At 47.1% G+C, this 26,269-nt stretch overlaps 1 protein-coding gene across 1 annotated transcript; it reads left to right on the forward strand.

The window, feature by feature from the left end:
* The first annotated feature begins 188 nt into the window (after positions 1 to 188).
* LOC146172207 (uncharacterized) lies at positions 189 to 25,879 on the forward strand. Its single transcript, XM_084585853.1, has 4 exons — positions 189 to 401; positions 6,497 to 6,680; positions 15,215 to 15,392; positions 25,613 to 25,879. Exons 2-4 carry the CDS (start codon positions 6,536 to 6,538, stop codon positions 25,680 to 25,682), a joined length of 393 nt encoding a protein of 130 aa, XP_084441979.1. The 5' UTR covers positions 189 to 401; positions 6,497 to 6,535; the 3' UTR covers positions 25,683 to 25,879.
* Positions 25,880 to 26,269: the final 390 nt, after the last annotated feature.

Here is a 26,269-nt window from a genome sequence, read left to right on the forward strand (position 1 = left end):
CTAAGTAAGTACAGGCCCTTGTTTCAGTCGGTGTATATTTTTTTTTTATTCTTACGGGGACCCAAAAAGAAATCGGAACACAGCGTCGGTGCTACCCACGGTTGCGGATCCAGACAGCCGCGTTTTACAGCGGCGCCTCCCAGACGGCGCCACATGTTCGGCCAAAGCTGCAGCGCACCAGGCCGATAGCCTCAGGGTACGCATGGCATGGTGCCAAGGACGGTTACAGTTACCTCCATGCCTCAGGGCATTGCGCGTGCACCTTGCGCGAGAAAGGTGCAGCGCTACGTGCGCACGCTTACGCATTCCATCCACCTGTCACAATGAAGATGACTGCAATTGTGGACGCCATGAGGCCATGAGTTGAACCAAGTAGTGGCGGCTATGATAGAACTGAGAAGGTAAGGCGAGGCAGATTTGTTTCCCGCATGCTGCGCGCTGTAATGAATTCGTTGTTGCGTAAGTTGTCTTGCTGTATACTGTCTTGCGTTGCTTTTATTTTCTTTTTTCCTGATGACGACATACATTCCTGCACACACTCGCGTTCGCATGCTGGCGCTATGTCGGGTACGTCTCGTGGCTGCCTGTAGTCGGGCACTTGGCCCAGTTCGCTTATGCAGCACAGGATCGCTTTACTGTTGATGGCTGTGTTCATTCATGTGGTACGGTTTTCAGCCATGAATGTCTTTCTACAGCATGATGCTGTTCTGGGCCCTTCGAGGATTTGCTGAATGCGTGATCAGAATTGTGTGGCCCTATCGCGTACATCTTCATGACTGTCGTCTGCTTTTCTGTCAAACTGCAGCGGTAATTAGCTTAGGTCTAATTCCATTGCATAAGCTGGCGGGCATTTGCTCTTTCTTAAGAGACACGTGCCAGTTTGGAATGATGACAAGTTTTAGGGTTAAGAGTGTAAGCCGTTTAATGTTCCAAATTTTTCTTCGTGTATGTGCGGCTCAATTGCCCGCGTGCTTCAAGTGAAATACTTAGTCTAAAAGTTGTTGCGGCTAGTCGCCTGAAAAACGTTATTGCATACGCAAAGCGATTAAAGCTAGCCTTGCATTGCAATAGGCACCGTGCAGGAGTAACTCGGGGTGCGACGCGCGCGCCCCTCGCGGCGGGAAGAACAGTTTGGTAGGGAGACGTGCGCCCGGCCGTGCAGCGGAGACGCGGCGGATCTGCTGTGCGTGGGTCGCATTCGCCGTTCGTTCTTTCGATTCGCGGCATTCTATAGTCACAAATGAATTGCTAGGTTGCAGTCCTTAAATTGCTGCTGTTGCACACATTTTCACTGGCCTGATAAAATATTTTTCGCGTCACCGAATAAGCTTTACGAAGCGAAGCGACGCTGTGCGAATCGCCGCCTTCCACCGAGCAGTGAGTGAGCCATCGACAGTGGAGCGAGCACTCAGCCACATTATGTCCAGCATTGAAGCAGGAAGTGTCGTGCTGTTCAAGTGAGCATTTGAAGCATGCTGTACCCTCTTCCGTGACGAGAAGCCCCAACAGCTTGCCCGTGGCACCCGAAGCTCTTTCTAGCTTCTGCGAGCGCACAGCAGCGATCCCCCAGGCTATCCAAGACGAGCCACTGCAAGTGGCTATAGTAGCTACTGTCTACTACATCTCCTCTGACAGAGAAGCAGTCTCTTGGGCGGAATGACGCAACGTCCACACTTTGTGTGCTGGGGGGAGGCGTCCGCGCAAGCTGTGTGTGAATCTCTTGGGGAAACAAATCTCCGGCAGCCTTACATCCGTGCCGTCACCTTCATGTGTGTCCATGTAGAGAAGCCTCATAGATGCCTTGGTTCTCTCGTTTCTCTTCCGCAGGCTTGAGAAAAGGGACAAGATGGGTTCAATTTTGCCGCACAGTACCGTCTCCAGTGTCAACCATAAACGATCTAGGCTCGCCCGAGGGTGCCACCATGGTTTCTTTTCGCTTAAAGTCCATCACTCATACTTCATCCCCTTCCAGAAGGTTGGGAAGTTGCCGCACGCCATGTCGTTAGTTTCTTCGCTGCTGCTCGTGGTATTGGGTTTCAAAATTCCAGAGTTTAGTGACCTCTGGCAAATGGCAAACAAGCATTCTGGGAATAAGAGGAAGCTTTGCCCTTAACCGCCTCCCTATCAATAGTTCAGAGGGGCTGTAGCCATTTTTCAATGGAGTCTCCCTGTAGGATAAGAGGGTCAGGTAAGGGTCTTGAGTCTTCTTCATTGAAGTTTTAATGATTTTCACAGCAGCCCCGGCGAGTCCGTTGCTCTGAGGGTAGTGTGGACTTGATGTGATGTGTTTGAATCTGTATTCTTGAGCAAACTTGAAGTCAGAGGACTAGAACTGCGGACTATTGTCGGAGACCACCACCTCTGGAATGCCATGTCGGGCAAAAATTGATTTACAGTGATTGATCACTGCACTCGATGATAGCTTCTCTAGACGAGTCAGTTCCGGGTATCTGGAGTAGTAATCAGTCACAATCAACCACCAGTAGCTATTGAACAAGAAAAGGTCCATTACAACTCTCTGCCATGATCTTGACTGAAATTCAGTACTCCTAAGCGGCTTTTTGCAGTTGCTGGACGTCTTGACACATTCTTGACAATGTTTTACGATGGTTTCGATATCTTTGGCCACTGTAGGCCACCAAACGGAGTCCTTTGCGTGGGCCTGTGTCTTCGTGATGCTGAAGTGACCTTCGGGCAAAAGGCACAAGATTTCTTTTATGCATGTGAGTGGCACCACCACACGAGTTGCGTAGAGTAGCAAATCGTCTTCTACGGTGAGCTGTTGACGATGCTCGTAGAAAGCTCTTACGTCCAGGGGCAAACCTTGTCAGGAAGGCCAGTCTTTTGTGCAGTGTTCTCGGAGATATATGCACACGCGATTGGATTTCTGGGCTTCTTTTAGCCACTCAAGGCAGTGCTGCTTGATGGGGAGAGTTGTCCTCATGCAGCGGACGAAAGCTTCGACATTGCTCTCTAGCTCTATGTCGCCAGTCTCCTGCACAGGTGCTCTAGAAAGTCTGTCGGCTGCGAGGCCTTTCCCGGGTACGTATGTCACTTCATCCTGATACCTCATCATTCGCACCTTAAGCATGGTATGCATGGTGGTCTGCCTTGCCAATGCACTGCTTGCTGCCATTGTGCAATGCATGCAGTTGTCGTGGGTCTGGTTGTGGTGGTGGTGCCTGTGGACTGCTGGCTAGTGTAGCACTTCGAGGCATTTCCAAGAAAGTGTCTGCACCTTTCGGTGAAGACGAGACGAGGGTATTCCTGGCCTACAGCTATACAAGTATATGATGTCAGACACTTGTTACAGTAGAATCTCGGTGATACGAAATTCAAAGGGAGACTAAAATTTTCGTATCACCCGAAATTTCGTATCACCAAAAAACGAGCAAAATCCGTTTTCAAGCCTTCCAACAGGTACGAAATATTTATTTTCTTTGAAAGAAATCGCGTATATCCTTCTGCACCTTCTTTTCCGCGAGATCTGATAACAGAGTTTTGAAAACTGAAAAATTGGGCCGCTGTCTTCTCCCGCACAGACTCGGAGGTCACGGCGCACCGTAGAACATCGATGGCGTGCATAGTTTCTGCTGCCGTTGGCGGTGGGTCATCAACGCTTTGGTCATCGTCATCTTCGTCACTGCATGGAATGCCAGGCTGTGATGACGCTTCCTCCGCAATATCTTCAACCGTGCGGAGACCACAGGTGGCGAGGTCGTCGTCCGCGGTGACGAAATCGTCAACGCAACAGTCGACGTCAAGTTGATTCCAGACATCGATGGGAATCGGGTCTGGCACTTGCGAGGCAGTAGCCACAGCGGATTTGAAAACCCCACACTTCGCGAAACAATTAACGATGGTCGCAAGAGTGATACAATCCCAGGCAATTGCAAGAAAATGCACAGCGTCCAGAAGAGTTATCTGGAGATTCGCGTCCTTCCTTTCTTTCTTCGCGAGGAGGCGGCGCACCAACAAAGCTTTGAAATGGTACTTAACATTCCTTATAATCCCAGCATCCAGTGGTTGCAAATGACTTGTTGCGTTCGGGGGCAGGAACACCACTTAACACTCTGTAGTGTCATTTGTTTTGGATGGGCGGTGCACTGGTCCAGCAGCAAAACTATTTTTCTGTTGTGGCTAGACATCTTGCGGTCGAGGTACGTGACGAATTCCATAAACAAAGAAGACGTCATCCATGCTTTTTTGTTCGCCTTCTAGACGCAGGGCAATCGACCGGCTGCCTTAAAGCATCGGGGCTTTTGATATTTGCCAATGACTGTCAGCGGCATCTTTTCCGATCCATCGGCGTTGCAACAAAACAAAACTGTGATACGTTGTTTGCTCTTTTGTCCGCCCCGGCAGGCATTGCCTTTAAAGCACAAACTTTTTTCGGGCTGGAGATAGTAAAACAGCCCTGCTTCATCTACATTGAAAACATCACGTGCCTCATATCCCGCTATGTAAGACGGCAGTGTGGTTGTCATCCAGTCTTCCACGGCGCAGGCGTCGACTTTTTTTCCTTCGCCACAAACGGTCTTGTAGGGAAGATTATGACGCACCTTGAACCGGTGAATCCATCTACCGGAGGCCTGAAAGTCACCAATTCCAAGTGTGAGTGCGATGTCCGCTGCCTTCTCACGAAGCACTTTTCCGTCGATGTTGACGCCGGCCGCCGTGACCTCTCTGAACCACGTTAGAAGAACATCTTCCAACTTCACATGGTGGGCGGTTTTGGCTTCTTTAGAATTCATCGCGAAGTACTGCACATTCTGCATAATTTGGTCGTGCTGACCAACGATCGTTGACAACATTGACAGCTGCAGGCCTAGCTCCTTGGCCATGTCAGTGCGCCTTTTCTTGGGCTCTTTGTCCACCTTATTTAAAATTTCCAATTTGTCTTTAAAGGTCAACGCCTTTCTCTTCCGTGACATTGCAGCATGATGTACCTTTTCGCGTTGCCGAGATGATCACAAAACGACGCGCTATCAATGCGGTGTCAGCCTCAACAAACGAGAAAACAAAGCAACGTGTAGCAACGTGTTGCCGCTGCAGCGGAGACTCCGGAAAGCGGAAGAGCCTGGCCTGCGGGGTGGCGGAGAAATGTGGAGAGGGCCGCAAGGCTGTGCGCACAACTAAAAAAAAAAAATGCGGGGGGGAGGGGAGAGAGAGAGAGCGGGGGGGGGGGGGGGGGGGGGGGGGGCAAGATATCGCCACCTTCCTTCGCCAACTTCGCTGCTGCCGCGGGTTGCCAAGCCGGTTTTTTCCCGCTGTAATTTTTTTTCTTCTTTCGCGCGCGTGTGCGTGATCCGTGCTATCAGTGCTGTGCCGCTGCGCACGCTTTTCTCGCTGTGCGTGTGTGCGTGGGCCTCGACCGGTCGTGATACCGAAGTTCGTATCACCCGTAGCGAAAAGAAAAAGTGTTCGGAACATCTGATTTTTTGCCCACTGAATGCAATGCAATTCGGCCGGGGAATTTTATGAATTCGTATCACACCAAATTTCGTATCAGCAGAGTTCGTATCACCGAGATTCTACTGTAATTCGTGCGTGGGCCGGCTTGCATCAGTTAATTCAGAGGGCGATCACGTCGAAGTACAACCCGCTAGGCTATCGCTTGTTCAAATTGACCTCCCCATACCTGAATTTCATAGAGCCGCGGTTCCCGTGCACCTCAGGCGTGCATGCTAAGGCAGGTTTAAGGAAGGTCGGGGAGTCACCTCTATCCTGTAGTTGCCATCGGGGCACTCTCATCACCTGGTCACACCGTTTCAGATATCTCAACTTGTGCCACTGGTTTATTAGTTCGGTGTTGGGACGGTGCCATGCAGTTATTTTCATATTTTTCATATTTAATGCAAAGGGGCCATTAGTGAAAACGCTTCACAGCATGGATCACCGTCCATATGGTGAAGCATCCTCAAAAATGCAAGGGGAAAAAGCTGACAGTGTACTAAACAAAGCAGTTGATGAAGCCAAGAGAAATTGTTGTCATTTAGCTTTCATTTTAAATGTATATACGGCTATATTCCAAGTGTTCATTAAATAAAATTGCTTTGATGCAAATGGTTTTTGGCAGTTTTTTCTGCCCATTCGATAATTCAAACTTTGGGATAATTAAATCGAACAATTTTCCGGTCCCTCCTTGAAGGGTGAATTAGCGAGATTTTAGTTGTGAGGATACATTAGGAACTTGCATCAGTTTCCGGTCACTTGGCTTTTTTCTGAAAATTAACTGTTATAAAGGCCAAGTGCTACTTCATCTTCATTTTTCCGGATCTGCTTGAGCACAGCCATCTCACATTTTGGTCGGTGCAAGAAACGTTCTGTGCAGTATCAACACTGAAGACCAGAGAGAAAGCTTTTATTTAGTTCAGTTCCTAAGGATGAAAGGCAGAATTGTGCTGCTGCAGTGGTGTCCATGAAAACTGTCTTGTCCACTACTACTCCGCTGTCACCAGTATGTTGAGTCTGCTGTGTGGCTTGCATCCTGCAGGTGTACAAGGCGATAAAACTGAAGGACTGCATATCAGCAATGCAGATTCGCTATGCGGGCGCCAAGGGCATGCTCTGTGTCAACCCCAAGCTGCCCAATAAGCGGCTGTGCTTGCAGTCAAGCATGCGGAAGGTTCCCTGCACCAGCTGGGAGTATCTGGAAGTGATCAAGGTTTCTGTACCACGTAAGTACTGTTGGCTTCTCTGGCTGCCATTTTGCAAAGGGACTTCAGGAATTGGTAAATGCGATAAGCACAGCATTCGAGTGCAGGCTGTGCATGGTCATCATCAGCCGGACTATACCCATTGCAGGGCGAGGGCCTCTCCCATATTCCTCCAAGTACCCCAATCTTGTGCTAGCTGCACCCACTTAACTCTTGCAAACTTCTAACTTCATCTGTCCGCCTTTCTGCCACCCCCTGCGACACTTTCCATTCCTTGGTACAGTAGAATCTCGGTGATATGAAACTCAATGGGAAGTGAAAATTTGTGTATGACCCGAAATTTCGTATCATCAAAAAATGAGCAAAATCAGTTTCCAAACCTTTCAACATGTATGAAACATTCATTTTCATTGAAAGAAGTCGCATATACTGCGCCTTCTTTTCCGTGAAATCTGACAGCAGAGAGCTATGAAAGCTGAAAAATTGGACCGCTGGGTTCTGCCACACAGACTCAAAGGTCACGGCGCGCCGCAGAATATCGAGGGCGTGCATCGTTTCTGCTGCCGTCGGCTGTGAGTCATGACTGCTTTGGCCATCATCTTCGTCACTGCATGGAATGCCAGGCTGTTGTGACGCTTCCTCTGCAATATCTTCATCAGTGCGGAGACCACAGGTGGCGAGGTCGTCGTCCGCGGTGACGAAATCGTCAACGCAACAGTCGACGTCAAGTTTGTTCCAGACATCGATCAGAATCGGGTCTGGGATTTGAAAATCCCATACTTCGTGAAACAATTAACGATGGTCGCAAGAGTGATACAATCCCAGGTCATTGCGAGAAAATGCATAGCGTCCAGAAGACTGATCTGAAAATTCATGTCCTTTCGTTCACCTTCGTGAGGAGGCAGCGCACCAGCAAAGCTTTGAAATAGTGCTTAACATTTCTTATAAATCCAGCATCCAGTGGTTGCAAATGACGCTGTGTTCGGGGGCAGGAATAGCCCCTTAGCACTCTGTAGTGTCATTTGTTTCGGGTGGGTGGTACGCTTGTTCAACAGCAAAACAATTTTTATATTTTGGCAAGAAATTTTGCGATCAAGGTACCTGACAAATTTTACGCCTTTTTATTTGCCATGTAGATGCACGGCAATCCACCGGCTGCCATAAAGCATCAAGGCGTTTGATACTTGCCAATGACAGTCAGTGGCATCTTTTCTGTCCTGGCAGGTATCGCCTTTGAAGCAAAAACTTTTTTCGGGCTGGAGATTGTAGAACAGCCCTACAGCCCTGTTTAGTCTACAATAAAGACATCACCTGCCTCATATCCTACTACAGTCGAACCTCGATATATCGAACAGCGCGGTGATTGCAAAATAGTTCGATATTGCCGGAATTCGATATACAAAATCACGTAGAAAACGCGTCAAAAACTAGTACAAATCATGGCACAGTGGCGCAATAAATACTCACTTGAAGTTTCAAACAAAGTATTTATTCCTTTGGCTTAAAGTACTGTAGCAGCGTAGCTTGCTTCAAATTGGCAACCGCGTGCTTAACCACGGCGTCCTCAACGTAGTCTAAACGGTCCACAAGCGATAGTCCAGCGCCTTCTATTGCGCCGCAGTAGCGGCGTACAAGGTCCAAAGCAGCTACAGCCTCAGTTGCAGTCGGGAGCGGGGCAGCGCTTACGGGATCAATCTCGGCAGCGTCTTCGTTTGGCCGCTCAGCAGTAACTTCCGCCGCAATCTCTACATCTGTCAACTCCGCCACTGTTCCGGTGCTGTCATCACCACCAACGAAGTCATCAATGCACATGCTGTGTGGCTCAGCACCGACAAAGCGCTCCAACTGGCTCCAGGTTTCTTTGAGCTGGCATTCTTCCTCTGTGCTGTCGTCCAACGCTGATTCTTCAGTTGCTTGCTCGGAAGCTTCTTCAATGCGGCTTACAAATCCCGCATGCCGAAAGCAGTGAACTACTGTCGACTGCTTGACGCTGTCCCACGAGGCTTTCAGCATTTGAATGGCACCCAAAAGGTCTATCTTTAGCTCTTGGCCCATCCGCAGCTTGAGAAGCAAAATGTCGATCAGCCGACGTTTATAAATGGATTTGAAAGTGCGAATAATGCCCTGGTCCAATCGTTGCAGCTTCGACGTCGTGTTCGGCGGCAAAAACTTAATTTCAATGTTGCTCAGCTGGACATCAGTGTGGTGTGCTGTGCAATTGTCAACGATGAGGCAAACTGTCCGGCCTTGACGCGCCAGCTCCGAGTCCCATGCCTTCAACCATTTTTGGAATATCTCCCGAGTCATCCACGATTTCTTGTTCCATGCGTATGTCACCGGAACACTGGGGCAGTTGCGCATGCATCTCGGGGTTTGGAACTTGCCTATGACAAGTGGCCGCAGCTTCGTGCTGCCGTCCATATTCCAGCCAACAGAACTGTAATACGAGCCTTGCCTTGCTTGCCGCCGTGGCACTTGTCTCCGCACGTGTCGAGCGTTTGTCGCGGAAGCATTTGCCAGAACAGGCCCGTCTCGTCAGCATTGAATATCTGATTGGGCTCATACTTGACGAGAATCTTAGGCCACTCTTCTTCAAGCCACTTCTTGATCTCGCCTTCATTGGCGTCCTCACTTTCCCCCGAGACTGTCTTCCCGACAAGGTTAAAGCGGGCCTTAAAACGTTGCAGCCAACCGCTGCTGGCATTGAAGTTCTCGGCACCGAGAATGAACGCAAAGTTCTTGACCTTCTGTTGTATCATCGGTCCCGATACAGGAATATTCCGGGCCCTTGCGTCGATGAACCATTTGTGCAGCGCCTTCTCAACGTCTTCAAAGGCAGCTTTGCGTACCTGCCGCGCCTGAGTGCTGGTTTTGTTCCGCCTTGGCCTTTATGTCACTCTTGTTTTTCAGCAGAGTGCTCAAAGGGCTCCTCGGTATGCTGAAAGCTTCGGCAACGCTTGACTTTTTTTCACCATTTTCAACGCGGCGGATCACTTCCAATTTCGCAGCAAATGTCAGGGTCGTCCGCTTCTTCGCGTTTGCAGCCATCACAACACTGACCACGCCGTGACAGGCCTAGGCCACACACGATAACGACTGGCGCAGCACAAGTGGCGGCGCCGAGACGCGGTTAGTCGTTGACAAACTAAATCAGGCTAGCTACCCTAGCCCGGCCAAGCCGCCGCGTGCATACGCCGCTACGTTCAAATGACGCCCTCGGCACGACCGATGTATGCAGCGATCGTGCGCAGCAGTCGGGAACGCCCATCGCGCCGCCGCTATCTTCGAGGGCGTTGAGGGAAAGCTCGCCTCCTGTCAACAGAGTGCACATGGTTTGGGGTGGTGGAGTTCGATTTATCCATTTGGCAACCGACGCCGTTCGAAATAAAAAATTAAAAATGCATGCGATTTTCCGCGGGATATAGAAAGTGTTCGATATAATCAATAATTTGATATATCTGTGTTCGATATATCGAGGTTCGACTGTATATAGGAGGGCAGCGCTGTTGCCATCCGGTCTTCCACGGCGTAGGCGTCAACTTTTTTTCTTTCGCCACGCAATGGCCTTGTACGAAAGGTTATGCCGTACCTTGAACCGGTGAATCCACCTACTAGAGGCCTGAAGGTTAATTCCCAATGTGAGTGCAATGTCTGCTGCCTTCTTGCGAAGCACTTTTCTGTCGATGTTGATGCGGGCTGCCGGGACCTCTCTGAGCCACATTAGGAGAGCCTCTTACAACTTCAGATGGTGGGCAGTTTTCGCTTCTTTTGAATTTATCATGAAGCATTGTACATTTTGTATAATTTGGTCACGCTGACCAACGATTGTTGACAACGTTGACAGCGGCAGGCCTAGGCCATGTCAGTGCACTTTTTCTTGGGCTCTCTGTCCACCTTATTTGAAATTTCCAATTTGTCCTTAAAGGTCATTGCCTTCCGCTTTCGTGACATTGCAGTATTCTGCAGGGGAGACTGAGGGGTGGTGGAGAAATGTGGAGGGGGCAGCAAGGCACAACTCCGCCGGGCTGGTTGGTTCGTTTGCAGTGAGCAACAACGAAATAAAAGAGATCTCTGCCGTCAACTGAGGGAGAAACGCTTCTTCACCAACTTCGCTGTTGCCGCAGGTTCCCAAGATGGTTTTTCCGGCTTTCTTTTTTGGCATGTGTGCGTGATTCGTGCTGTGCTGCTTTTCTTGCTGTACATATGCGCGAGCCTCAATGGTCGTAATACCGAAGTCCATATCGCCCGTCGTGAAGAGAACAAGGGTTCGTAACAACCAAATTTTTTGCCCATTGAATGCAATGCAATTTGTCCGGGGAATTTTATGAATTCGTATTACAGTTGAACCCGGATATTCTGAATTTTGGTTATACCATACTCGTACGCATGGAATATCCCCTTGAAAATCTCATGTAAAAGTATAGGAAAGCTGCGTCATATATCGAACTCAATTTCACCGGTCATTCGATATATCAAACTCCACAGCACGCATTGGACGGTGCAACTTCCCCAAAGACGATCGCATCATCGGCCGTTTGCTGCATGACGTTTTCAAGCTACACGCGGACGGAATGAGAGGGCGCAGATTGGCGACGGCGGGTCTAGGGCAGCGCCGCGCCCTTTCCCCAAAGGCGCCCGCATCTGTGGTGATCGCTGCTGCACGCCATAATGTGACATTTGCAAGCTATGTGCGGGAAGGAACGAAAGAGCCAATGCAGCAGTGGTGTTCAGGAGAGAAGAAAAACACGATAGAGCGAAGCGCAAGGATGTGCCCACTCATCTCTCCGCTTTCTCTCTCTTACCCGGTCTCCGTTCGCAGCAGCACGCACTATGCATGCGCAGACAAGCCAGCACAGCCTGTGGCAGACACTTTCTCCAGTGTGTGTTGGGAACGGTCTGCGTGCGGCGGCTGACGCGCGATGCGCGTCCATGAAGGCGTCTCATGTCGTCGTGCTGCACATGCGTGGTTTCGGACACAGAAGCGGCAGTTTCTTTTTCCCTTTTTTTGGGGGGGATTGGGGTCGTTCATCCTTGCCGTAGACAGGCCGAAGATGGGCAGAAACACGCAAACAAACAAGCTCTTGTTTGTTTGCATTTTTTTTTCATCCTCGTTTTTCGCCCTGTACATAATGTTACTTGTCGTGCTGAACGTGCCGCGCAGCGTAAGCCATGGCTGCTGCGAACGTCTTTTTTTTTTGCAAGTCGTTCATTCTTTTATCTATGATTTAACGAAAGCACGCAGTCAGCTGCGATTACGACACCGACTTTTAGCATTGTTTTTTTTCAAATGGCATTTGCAGCTATCGCACTTCCAATGATTTTGTGGCAGTGGACTACGCCCGCCCCAAGTGGGACGTGATAAATCAAACCAGGCTTGTGCAATCAAGCCGTCACGGGCACTCTGCCATGTTCGCTCCCTGCCACCACTGGATCTATCAAACACATAGTCAAAAGATAGACATGTCCTGATGTTATCGCTGCGTAGCATCTTGACGCGCTGCCTATAAATGAACGGTGGATGCGACGGTTGAAACGAAGAGACTCTCCTCCGAACATTTTTTTTTTTTTTTTTTTTTCAGATTCTCGGGGCCAAAAGTTGGGGGTGGGTTAATTATGCTACTGGGTTGACTACGCGACAATTACCCTATCATTTTTCACGATCCCAGGTGGCGTCTCAAGACAATTTTTGTATCAATATATCGAACTATTTTGCTATCCCCGTCGAGCTCCATATAGAGTCGAACCTCGTTATAACGAACACGGATACAGCAAATTATTGGATATAACGAAGTAAAAGCAAAGTTTGGTTGGCTGTGCTTTATTTCTATGGGAGTTCTATCTGTATAACAAAATGAAAAACTGAAAATTTGACACTAAATCGGTTATAACGAAGCATATTTTGTATTCACACGACACAAAATCCGCAAAGAAGCAAAAAAAAAAAAACATTTTCAAAACGCTAAATTTCGGTTTTATCAATCATCTCCACCTAAAATGTGTTTAAATCACCCGCGCTTTTGCACGCCACGCTATCTAGGGACCGCGAGTGAATCTAGCATCGTCTGCCTGGCATGTGACCTGCACGTGATCGAACCACCGCCCGCGTGCCCCTGCCCCTACTTTTTGCCGACCCGCGCGTGTGCTCACTTTCCTCGAGGTCGTGCCGTCGTTTTGCAGCATGGCGGCGCGATCTCTACTCCGAACTAAACGTTGATAATCCCGGCAACATCGCCATTTCTTACTATGGTTCCTGGATGACACGCGGACATTCATCCCACATCGGCGTCGGTGTAGTAATTGAACTGTTCAGTGGCTTGATACTTGATTATGTTGTGTTGAGTAATTTCTGTGCCGGGTGCAAGTTGGGTCTAAAGGAAGATGACCCTTCGTATGAAACATGGGCAGCCAGCCATGTATGCCAAAAAAACAACGAAAAAGGCAGGAGAAATGGAAGTGGAGGCCACCTTGATATACTGTTCAGCAGGTCCCTCAAGCGCCACCAACTGCGGTACACTACAGTGCTGTGTGATGGTGACAGCAAGACATACCTCGTCTTGGAGCAAGAAAAAGGTGTATGGATATACAGTCGAACTCGGATATATCGAACTCGAAAGGGGATCGTGAAATAGTTCGATATATCGATAATTCTAATACAGAAATCTGCTTGTAACGGCACTTACGCAAGAAAACGATACTGTATTTGTCGCATAATGAACTCACCCTCCACTTTTGCGCCCAGAATTTTGAAAAAAAAAAAAACGTTAAGGCCAGCTCGCTCACATGCAAGCGATTAGCGATCTCAGCGGCGAGTGGCAGCGACAGAGCGAAAAATTTCCAACTTGTTGGAACTGCGTCCCTCTCGCTGCTCGAGCCACCGCGGCAGCTCAAAACAAGGTTTTTGTGTTGCGGCAGCAGAAATCGCGAGCGTTTTCGTTTGCATGTCGATGGCGCGCGCCACTTCGTTTTGGTCGTCTCATCCACAGCTCATTTCTTGGCAGCGTGCCAAGATGCTGCGCAGCAATAACGTCACGGCGCATTTATCTTTTGATAGCTCCTGCGGTGGTGGGGAGTGAACTTGGCAGAGTGCCCATGATGGCTTGATTGCACAAGCCTGGTTCGATTATCACGCCGCACTTGGGGCAAATCATGATCGCAGCTGACCACATGTTTTTGTTGATTCATACATGCAAGGATAAATGACTCCCGCAAAAAAAAAAAGAAAAACTTGCTTCTTAACGTCTGCAGCCACCATATTTTACGCTAGCTGCGCGTACAGCACATCGGCAAACTGACAGGAGACCTCATCAGTAGGCTGACCTCCTATTATGGATGGGCCCTAATGACACACAAGAGACATTGATGCCATGCACAGGGCAGTAATGGCCACATATCATATCACATCCATTGATGCAAAGTCTCAACACAGTTTTTGCCCATCAGGGCCTAGCTCCTAGCGCAAGCAAAGTTCAGCAAAGTCTAGGGCTGAGCCAGTGCCTAAGCATCCCAGAAACCTGCCTCCCCAAGTTTTCGAGGCCCTGCTTCCCATCTATCAGCGGTTATCAGACAAGAAGCTGCTTGAGAGATGCCTGCACGGCAAAACTCAGAACAACAATGAAAGCTTCTATTCAATGATATGGGCTCTGGCACCTAAGGCGTCCAATGCCTCGCTGTTTGCTGTAGAGGCTGCTGTAGCCAAAGCCGTAATAAAATTCAACGCAGGTAGCTCAAATTCATCAGCAGCCATACTCAGTGAGATGAGTCTAAAACCAAGCATGCAAAGCGAAAAGTGCATGTTAGAGAAGGACTTGCGCAGAAGCAGGGAATCTGCACGCAGGCGGGCAAAATCTGAGAATGTGCAAAAAGCCCTACGAAAGCACCATATTCATGGCAAAACCCAGTCAGAATATATGCCAGGAGCTTATTAGTCATTTTGAAATGAAATTTGCACATATTTTTCACATTCCCTCATTAAATTTGTTTTGTTTGTTTTTTGTCATTTTCTCAAAATTGTGTTTATCGTTGATGTTCAAAGCTTGCTCAAGTCATTCTCGGCACCTAGGACAGCTAGAGCTACAATTCTTTTTGCAGTGTGCAGCTGAAAGCACGGGGCAAGCAATGCTGGGAATAGTTTTTATTTTCACCTTCAAATTTTTTTTTCCTCTTAATTTTTCACCTCCAGCTGCCATTATGGGAGCACTAAGTTCAGTGAACTGTTAAATCTATATTATTAGATCAGTTTGAAAACTGCTTCCAGTGTTGCATTTATCAGACACTGCAGTATCTACTCTTATATTAAAAATAAATTTCTGATGAGTAATTTTTTTTCATTGTTTGAGCAAACAATGACATGAAATTTCTTAATATCTCTGGAATCGATTGGCCGACAAGAAAAATAATTGCATATTTGAAATAAGCAAGAAAAACTGGACAAGTATGTGCAGTTTCATTAAAATTGATCTGTAAATAAAAACAATGTCTCTAAGATCCATATCCCCCCTTAAGTATACTGGGAATTTGTCAAGGTTGGAGAATGTTTCATTTCTTTTACTTTCCAGGGGCAGTGACCTTAAACAGACCTCTGATCACCATCCTGGAGCAGCTTGGCGTGCCTACAGACACATTCCTCCGGCTGCAGCAGGATATGATACTCGAATTCACTCATGCACTAGCCCACGAGTCCAGTGCGGGGTTCCTTCCGGTCACTTTTTCTCGCTGTCTACCGAAATGCAGTGGGTGAGTTCACTGGCTTTGTCACAGCAGTGCGTCAATGTGACAGTCGAGTGACAGTGCAAAAATTGGTACTGGTTCGTGGTATAAGAACCACACTGCTTCAGATCACAAGACTTGTGCACTCATGAATGGGGGGGGGCAACTGCAATGCTTTGCAAATAAGCCCTAGTGAATATGAAAGTTTGAAACTTGCATATGCAGAAGGTTTGGACACTTGAAACAATAAAAGTGTGACGTGAATTGAGTCTTATAGCAACTGTGGTTTACAAATTACTCGAGATTTTACATATTACATGTCCCTACCCTGAAACCATGGGCACTGTTGAAAATGACAGGCCAAAGGAGTTAGACAAAAAAAAAAAAAGAAATGTTATGTGGGGTTTTTATGTCCCGATGCAGCAGAAAAAAAAGAGGCCATGCTACTACCAAGTTTTACCAGTTAGAGTACAATCTTTGTCATGATACATGGCTGATCTTGAGTATTGTGCAAATCAGTGAAATTCCATGGTCAAACTGCACTGTATACTATGTGCTACGGAGGATGTATGAATATTAAATTTTTGGTTGCAAAGTGAATATGAGTAATTAACATTGGTTGCAAATTAAATTGATAAGCCAAGTACCAGGCCATGGGAAGCTTGTACTCATTGAATCGGAGCACAGGGGATCGAACCCAGCACCTTCAGCATGCCTGTAGTACAACTAGGCCACCGCTGCAACCTCACATTTCCACAAGAGACTCTGAAGAGTACAAGATATTGTAAATTTTCTTTTCACCCATTGTTAGTGTACGTAGTATGCTACATTTGTAATGTTTACTAGAAATCATATGCGAGGGGGGGGAATCATAGTATTTAGAGTAATATAAATTGTTTTGTAGATGATATAGCCTTCTTGCAATGTAATTACTTTTTTTTTTACTGTCCTTTGGATTGCAACTGCGTTCAATGGAAGCAAAATCCACATCACTGTTTAACTTCGTTCTCTCGGGACAAAGAAATTTAGTGCTTTTTTGATGCATTGCAAAGGCAGCCAGGCACCTTTTACTGGAAACATTGTCAGCAGTTATTTAGGTGCCACACACAGCTGCCAAAACACAAGATGACATGCAAGGCAGATTCAAGAGCAACCTGAGCTGCGGCAATACAGTGCCAGTTGTGGAATGCCACCTCGAATGCACCTTTCTAAACAATACATAGCCTGGGGCCGTATCCAAGGGAGGTTCCTTTTGGGAACCGTTTTCTTTCATGATGACGTCAGTTTGATGTCAACGAGACTGCAGGTTCCACTTTGGGAGGAGGGTGGGAAAGGCGACGACCAATCAGCGTGAGCACCAAATCTCGGGCGTGTATGCGACAAGCATGTGGCTTTTTCTTACACCGAATATGCCTATCGGGTTGGTGTCAAACAAGAAATAAATCTCATAATTACGTAGTAAATCAAATTAGATAATAGTAGACTGAAATATTGGTGCAAAACTTCCTGTTAACAACTGCCACAGCGTTTTCTTGGTGCACAAGTACCTTTTTTCGCAGCTAGATGGTGTTGCACGCACATTTGTCTTCTTTCTCGTGCACAGTGAAAATTTTGCTTGAATTGAATAAGTTCTCTGTTTTCACAAAGTGGAAACTATTCGAACAGCACGGTCTACAACACCCATAGTGATGCGTAGCCTCCAAATCACGCTAGCTCTATGACTGAGGAGATACTGTCACCATCGCGGCGCACAAGTGACGTCATATGGGGGCACCACGCCAGCACAACCGCCTACCTGTCTTGGGGGGCTGCGTCCTCAGCTTTGCCAGCCACTCAAGCATTTTCAGTGCATGTGAAAATTTCGTGAATGGCTGTTAGTATGATGAGAATGCAGCCGATGACACCGGGAATTTGGCCACATTCCAGACATTGGTCAGTCTTCTCTGTGGTGGCTAGAAGGGGGAGGGGACGCCAACGGCGCATGGAAGCTGCTCCTCCATTTCAAGCCGAGCGTAGGTGGCGCTGTTGGCCGTAGTGCAATGCATGGTACACGCCACTCGTCTTGAACCACGGTACTTGAGCATACGCATGCCTGCCGCTCATGCAGCACGCGGCCTTTCAGTGATGTCGCAGGTAATGGTTTAGCTCATTAAACGCTAGTCGAATTTGAATTCGACTGTTGTGCCCATGGATGAGGGATCGCATCCCGACCGCGGCGGCCGCTTTTCGATGGAGGCGAAATGCAAGGCGCCCGTGTGCTGTTTGATGTTAGTACAAGTTAAAGAACTCCAGGTGGTCGAAATTCCGATGTCCTGCACTGCGGTGTCTCTCATAGCCCGAGTAATTTTGGCACGTGAAACCCGACAAGCAAAACCATTAAAATCGATTTATTGGTACTCCAATACTTCTGGTGCCGCGAGCATCAGCGTATCTATATAAGCTTTATTCGCGAATCCTTTCAGTTTCAGGAATTGAAGGGTCTGAATGATTCTCGTCTGGTCAAGATAGTGCATGTCGAAAGCAGGAGATAGACCAAAAGAATAAGGATGGAAAGAAGTTTCTGCTCCGTGCGGTCGCATTTTCTTTTTCAACGATGTTGTTTATTGCCCCGGGGCATAAAAGAATATGTAAGAAGAAAATTAAAAAGGAGTATTAAACGAAAGAAAAAAGGTTGGCTGTTCTTTGGTCGATGTTTTCCACCTCCTTCAGTTTCAAAAATAGGAAGCATCAGCATTACTCCTAAAATTTGTGATTGGGGTTCCAAACAAGAAAACAAAGCATATCAAAAATTTATTGTACATCATAGTAATAGCAATGTACTGCACATCATACCATTCAGGGTAATTCAGAATAAAAGATACATTTACACACGCTTCTGTGTAATTAGAAAGAAAAAACATTAAACATTGAATACCAACACTGCATCGCTTGACACTAAGAAATGGGGAGGAAAGGATATCACTTTCCACTAAAACAAGAATTAATACATTCGACCTTGAATAAATATGCAACTTACAGCACCCTCCTAAGTTCCAGCATATTTTTTCTTTCCTGCGTAGCGTTGCACTGACAGTTCTGGGCTTTAAAATATTGAAGTGGAGCCTAGTAAGAACATAAACTTAATTTTGTTTGTGAGGGACATACTGCGATTTTTTTTTGCGCTGGAGTTCATCTGTATGGCAAAGTTAGGCACTCACATTAACATGCCAGCAGCGAAACACATCTTGCCATAAACAAGAAATCACGCTGACAGCTGCGAACAAACAGGAACGCTGCCATGCCGTCCAGACACCGCGAGAACCTGCACATGAGTGCGATCGTGTGACTGCATCGCCAAGCTGACCGCAGCGCCACCGCGGCCTTTGCGGCAGCGCATGAACCAGAGGATCGCGCTTTCTTGGCGTATACGCCGGCGCTGGCGTCTCCTCCCCTTCTAGCCACCACAGTCTTCTCCCTATCTGCTGATGTAGAAAGCGAAAAAAAAAACCCAGCCAGCACACTTACCGACGTGAATTATTTGCCTCGGGCACTGCGGGAGCCTAATGGCTGCCTTTCTACTAACAGAGAGCTCCCGATCGCAAAGTAGTAATCGGAGTGCATAGATCACCTTCGCTTTTGGCAGCAGTGCCTGTCGTGCCTTCGCCAAATGTACTGCTCGCGCTACCCCTTCGTACCCACTTCTCATCACGATCGGCACAGGCCTACTGCTTTAATTCGTCAGCCTGACGTTTGGCTGCAAACCCGCCTTAAGCATGCAGAAGGCATCATCTTGTTCCTTTTGCCGCCTTTTTTGACTGCGGCTGCAAAGTGCAGCGAAAAGGAAAGGATGCATACGCGGCGTCATGTTTACAAACTGCATGCGCAGACCGGTTCCCTATTGAAGCGAACCAACTCTCCGAGGCTCCTGCACCGCACGACAGAATGGTTCCTTTCAAAGCAGTGGCCACGCTTCGTGACGTCATCGAAAAGCGCGAAGCCACCACCGGAAATTTGACGTCATGCCAGACATGACAGCAGTCAGCCAGTTAGGAGCGGCAAAAGGAATCAGTTCACAAACAGGACCATCGCGGGATCTGGCCTCTGTTAAGCCCTCGAGCATTGTTGTTGCCGGACTAAAAGCCATGTGATGGGCCAAATGCTGTGGCAAACCAGAGGCATCAACACGAAACCATACCATTAGATGCCATTGCTTGAGGGCCGCACTGCACCAATGTTTCTGTTGTACACTTTTGTTCTTTATGTGAACTGAGATAAGTAGTTTATGGGTTATAACTGACAGAGTGAGAGCAATCAAAGCAGTCACTGCGAAGCAGCTTCAGCTGTGCACGTGGGCCACAACTTCATTCCTTCTGTTACCTTCCACAAGCTGAGTCGCTTCTGCATGAACCACATATCTTATTACAGTGGTTGAAGCAAGATAATCGCCGCTTGTCAGCCTCAAATCTGTCAACTGCAGGATGGTGCAGCCCAGTAACATGCCGCATGCAGCTGCAGTTGGTTTTGGACCCACATGCTTGCTGTCAACGTAGCGGTTTTATGCAATGCGTGACATTACCATGCGTGGGCTTTTGTTGCGTGCTAGTTGTCGATACTCTGAGTAAAAAGCAAGTTAAACCATGTGACAAGAGTGAAATACTAATGTCGTAGTGTTTTGTCTTGAGTTTAGATGAACAGTAAATTCAGTTTCTGGATGTTAAGGAGGTTCAAATATTTCCATGCCTCTAGATGGGTTGCAGGAGCTAGGACCACAGGCAGTCACTATAGCGGTTGGGCCACAACAAGCTTGGCATTTAAGCGGTAGCAGCGATGGAAGTACTGATGATTTTAGCAACTGGTTATTTTGCTATCGCCAAATGAGTGGTGCAGTCAAACCCATTTATAATAATGCCGATTTTGATGGCATATCAGATATAACAATGGGCAGCCACTGCACCATCAGATTTTCCATGTGTTCTATGATAAAATAAACCACTTACTACAATGGCGTCACATTACATTGTTGGATATAACAATCAGATATGGTCACCAAAAGTCAACAAAAACTTAAATGCGACAGCCACAAAATCACCCACTGACACAGAGACGCCGACAACGCTGATGCAGCAGACAAAAACGAAAATCAGGACAGAGCGCGTCGAGCCATTGTGTTGGCCGGGTGCGCCGGGGAAGCTTGCATGCTGCAGACATGAGGGAGCACTCCTCATGCTGAGGAGGAGGGAAGGCCTAAGGCACTACTAGCCACTGCATTCTGAGGGAGAGGGAAAGCAGAACATTGTACAAGAGTACAAGGATGGCGCAAGTGTGCAACTTGGTGCGCAAATACGGCCTGATGCAACTGACAGTATCTGCAATCATCTGCAACACGCTCAAGATTGAGAATGAAAGTGATTCCAGTCCTGCCCATGCAATGGACAACGCCGAAAAAGGGTTCGACACGGGGCGTGCAAAGGCTTAGAACAGGCCCTCTACCAGTGGTTCTTGAACGCCTATGCAGCGAACCTGCTGATTGGTGCCTTCATTTTAGTGGACAGAGGAACTTCGCATACCTCCTGTGCAACACCGATTTCCAGCCTGGGGGTGTTTGGATTCAACGGTTCAATTTGAGACATGGAATCGTCTACAAGGCAACCGTGGGAGATGCAGGATCGCTTGGCGTAGACGCTAGGCAGAAACGGCTTGAGGAAATGCTTCCTTGCATCCAAGAAGCTTACGCTGTCTGGGAATTGTACATTGAGGACGAGACAGCCATTTTTCCAGATGCTACCATCGAAGAGGCATGCTGCCAAAGGCGATTCCTGTAAGGACGATCCCTTGTAAGGGTGGCAAGCAAAGCAGGTTGCACGTGACCATTTTCATATGTGATAACATGGACGGCAGCGACAAGTGCCCCACCTTCGTCATAGTCAGGGAAATCCAAAAATCCCCGCTGTTTTCGTGGTGCCGTGAGGGTCCCAGTTCACTACCATCACAATGGAAAAGCATGGATGACAAGTGCATTTTTCCACGAGTAGCTGGTCGAGTTTGATCAGCGTGATGGCAAGAAGGGGGCATTAGTGCTCGACAATTGCCCTGCGCACCAGACAGCTCAGAAGCTGTCGCATGTGGAAGTTTTTTTCCTCCCATCTAACACCACTGCAGGCTTGCAGCCTCATGGATGCCTGCCTGCTTCAACGCGCTATATCGCCGACGTGTTTTGCACAGGCTCGTGCTGAACCTCGACATTTCTGTCCGAGAACGGCGACCGGCGACAGACTTGAAGATCTCGCTGCTGATAGCAGTGCAGTTAATTTTTGGGGCATGGGTAGAAGTAAGCTCCTCCACCATCATGAACTGCTTCAGGAAAGTGGGCTTTACTGGAGATGCCGGCAACGCGGAAGGTCGAGTAATTCCTGCTGACACAGTGATGACGGAACTTTGGTCTACAGTGAGCGGTAGTGACAGCGACGCGTTGGGACAAAGAATTTTTACGTGCCGACGATACAGTCGCAACAGATGAAGAGCTGACAGACAAGGCTATTGTCACAGCAGTCACCTCCAAAAACCTTCCACTGCACTATGTTCAGCAGTTGGATTCCCTGCTGAAAGATGTCGGCCAGATTGCCGTGAAACGGCAATGCTTACAGATTACGAATTTCTTCCCACTATGAAATAAGTGTAAGCTACCTCGTCATTAAATGCGTAGTTTATAACGTTTTCTTTGTTTTTTCGGCCTAAATTGGTTATAATAATCATTTTCGTGGCACTTCAATGGCGTTATAAGTGGGTTTAAATATACCAGCTAACTGTGCCACCACTAATCTTTATATGCTACCAAGGCCAATGGTTGTAACTATGGCTTGGAACTGAAGTTAGTGATAACCGAGCGTGTTTATGCAAGTTTACCTATTATATGCGATACGGTGGTGCAGTGATTACAATGCCAGACTACTGTACAGGAGTACCCGGGTTCAAACCCGACCGCTGATGGCTGCGTTTCGATAGAGGCAAAACGGAGTGGCATTTGTATGCTGGCATGGGCGGGACACAGTGTGAAGAGAGGATAACCGATGGTCGCTTAGTGTAACAAACTGAATTCCAAGGGAAGGAAAGCATAGCAGGGTGCGGCAGAAAGTTAGGTGGGCAGATGAATTTAAGAAGTTCGCAGGGGTCAAGTGGATGCAGCTAGCACAGACCTGGGTTAATTGGAGAAATATAGGAGAGGCCTTCGCCCTGCAGTGGGTATAATCAGGCTGATGATGATAATGATGATGATTTATGTGCTGTGCAATGTCAATGCACGTTAAAAATCTCCAGGTTGTCAAAATTACTCTGAAACCCTCTACTGCAGTGTCTCTCATAGCGTGGGTCACTTTAGGACATTAATCCCTAATAACCATCTAACCCATTACTATGTGCACGTTATTCTGATCATTAACGTGACAGCAGTGTCAGCTTGGTTGGGGTGACCCTGCTGCTTTTGTGTTATGAACTGTTCAGCGGGCCTCCTGTACAAGACCTGCATCGCGCTGCCTGTGGATCGTGCCAGCAAAATGCTTGGTATAGTTGACACTACCGGGAGGCTTCAGTATGGCGGGTGGGTGTCATGGGTATTCCTGCTCGAGTGCTGACAAGATCTTAGCGGTGCCGAGCCCAAAGTTAATATCTTGACGGGAAATGGGGCATCCACACCAGAAACCAGTTATAACTCACTTAATAAGTTGCTGTTAGCCGCGGGGCTTAAAAAATCTTCCTAAAACGTTTTTTTTTCTTTGTGGATTTCAAACAACTGCATTTTTGAAACGTCAGCATTTTGAGCAGTATATCTGGTTCTGGGTCACCTGTCGCCATAATTTCTTTATCGCTGAAAAGATGAATGCACATGCAGTATTGCTTACTTTAACCCTTTGACTGTTTTTGCTGTGTGGGTACTGCGGCCGCATATCGTTCAAAATTTTAGGAATATTCGACGCTCAAAGGGTTAAAGGAGTGTTTTTTTCAAAATTATCAGAATTATCAAAAGTATTTGTCTTAATCACCGAAATGTCATTTTTCCTTGGCAAGTTTGACGAGCCATAACTTTCATCCAAATTTTTCTGGAGTGCTCATTTATGCCTTATGCAGTCGTCCGTGACTCTATGCTATTGGAAGATAGTAAACAATATATCCTGTGGAGAACTTTTCTAACAATGCTTTCTCTAAACAAGAGACAAACTTTTCTTCAGTAATGAAAAAGCTTCTCCAAGGAAAGCCGCAGAGGAGAGCTATTAACACTGTCCCGTTCAAGCCTTAAAGGCCCACTGTCCACCCTCCGGTCGAAAATATTTTCTTCCCCGTTGACTGTGAGACTTCACCCCTAGAACACAAGGCCGCAAAATGCTTTTGAAAAGAGTAACTAATAATGCAGTTACAGCCACCGCAATCGCCCGATTCTGTCATGCTTCTCTCCTTCCGTTCCCTCGCAAAGGTCTTTCACTCTCCTGCCCGAAGTCTAGCCTCCGCAAGACAAATTCCGCTTCCTCCGCGTTTGGCGGGAGGTGGGGCGTGGCACTCCGCGAGCACAAAAAAAGAAAAAAAAAACGGCCGAGGGAGCGCACGCCGCTGGATTCAGTCTGGCCGTGGCGAGGGAAAAGCGCGCAGCGAGCAGTAGACACCCATCCTTCTCCCGTCGGTCAGCGAGACGGACCAATGGACGTCGTTTGCGGTACGTACGTCATAACTATGGCGCGTTGGGCCAGCGCAGGAAACGGGGAAGCTGGCTTCCCGAAGGAGAGCATGAGAGAGCTTTGAATTGTATTTTCGATGCTTTGCGGCGCGCGTGTCACTAGCATTTTGCACAGACTATCTCCGGTACCTGATCGAAACACTGGGCTCCTTTGCTTAAAAGGGCCTACCCTGGACAGTGGCCCTTTAAATCCAGAGCTTGAACGTCCTTCCAATTTTTTCAAAAAACCACCCGACTTAGCACAATTTCAAGCAAACATGTGCAAGCAGTCTATGCCGTCAAGAAGGCAACGTGCCGGTCTTCATCCTTCACCTTCAGGGGCACTTTTCGGTTCACGCAATTCATGTGATAAAACACAACATTACACACAACGTTAAGGACACTCCTCCAGAAGACGTGATATATTGACAGGGAAGGAAGTATCCCGAGGACCACCACATCTCTTAATGCTTCTCTGTAAACAGAAACTACTACTTTGATATGCACCCTTACCTAGAGACTTGTGCACCTGGTTAATTCAAAAATGAAAGCTTCTTAGTCTTTGAAGGTGAATCCTTAAAATGATTTTTAAACTTTGAAGATGTACTTGCCTCTAGACTTCAAAATGAATTTTTATGCCTGGTCATTCAATTCCCACAATGATTTTGCCGGAACGAACAGAGCAACCCTTCTTATGTAAGATGCGATATTTTGACAACAAAACCTATTGTCAGATAGCACTTGTGAGTGTGTGCCATTTCTCATAATGTGTCATTTCTTTTTTATCAGTCAAAATTTGTCGAATGGTTTTTGACAATTCCTGTCATGCTGCTGGTGGTGCTTGTCTCGAAGTTTACGATACCCTTCGTCTTCTGCAAACTACTGCACCTCCGATGAGTAAAATTGTGCAGGTGGTTATGTCAGAAAGTGGAACTGTCACCCACTGATAAACATCTGGGCATAACAGAGCTCAGGAACACTGCATTTGAAGTCTGAATTTTGAAGTTTCTTTCATATTTGCTGTTTGAACTACGTTGGTGGCATTGGTATTGCTTTTTCGTTAGAAGTTGAAGAAGATAAATCGTGCGTGTACGCATACTACTGCATCACTAGCTGGTTGTGCTCCCATATTTCACCCCTGACAGTATCTCTGATCCTTCCGATAACTCCTTGTTTGGACTTGTTTTTAGTGGTAAATGGAAAATGGAAGGAATAAACTGCCCGGAAAAGCCAACCATTCATGATGTACTCAAAGAAATGTTTGGAAAATTTTCATGATTTCATCGTCATCGAACCACATTGGCAGCAGCGGCAAGAACTGTGGCACAAACACACATACTTCCTGAGGGTGATCAATGAATGTTTCCCTATGAGTGAAAGAGTGCTTCTAGTGAAGATATGAATGATCAACTAGAATAGAAAGACAATCCTGTTGCACAAGAAGCTACAAACGTGAAACATGCTAAAAAATATAAAATGCGCTTTCCTGGAAGCAGATATTGCAACCGTTGTTACCTTTTGCATTCCATTGTGCATTTCTTTTACTATAGTCCTTTTTTCTTCGCAGGTCAGACCAGGCTCTGCACTCCTCCTGTACAAGTCAGATGGTGAAGAGTACCCTGGAGCTTTCTGTTTAGAAAGCAAATATTATGCGTGATAATATTGCAATTTTTTTGAATGAATACTTTAATAAAATATACGTATGATGTTGACAAGTGTCCCCTGACTTCATCGGTAATGCAAATGTATGGTAAGCAAATGTTGGGCACCTGCTTGAATTAGGATGCATTCATTCGTTTCCTTGTTTCCTCTCTGTCAGCACAGTTCCCTGTAACAAAAACAAAATATTTTCGAGGGCTAAAAAATAAAAAAAGAAATTGGCAAGATTTTCTTACCGAAATTGTTACAAAATATTCTTGATGGTACCCATATCCACAGCTTTTGCACTAAATAGCTACTATTCTGCAGTCTTTGAGACCAATGTTAGGTGCTGTTTTAAAAAAGGAAACCAAATCAACCGCATAAGAAAATCTACAGTGAGCAGGCTAACTTAGAATTATTCAGTTAGTAACATCTCTATATTAACATGGGCTGCCGGCTTAGATAGCTGTACATTCAAAATGTGCTGGGAAAATGCAAGCTGTATGCTCTAATGTCGCCTTTACTTTGGGTAGATGGCTCCTGCTGAAAGACTCGCTTCGACGCACAAAGTGGTGTGATATTG

This window comes from Amblyomma maculatum, unplaced genomic scaffold, assembly GCF_055883805.1.
Source record: "Amblyomma maculatum isolate TAMU_Amacu unplaced genomic scaffold, ASM5588380v1 scaffold_13, whole genome shotgun sequence".
NCBI lineage: Eukaryota > Metazoa > Arthropoda > Arachnida > Ixodida > Ixodidae > Amblyomma > Amblyomma maculatum.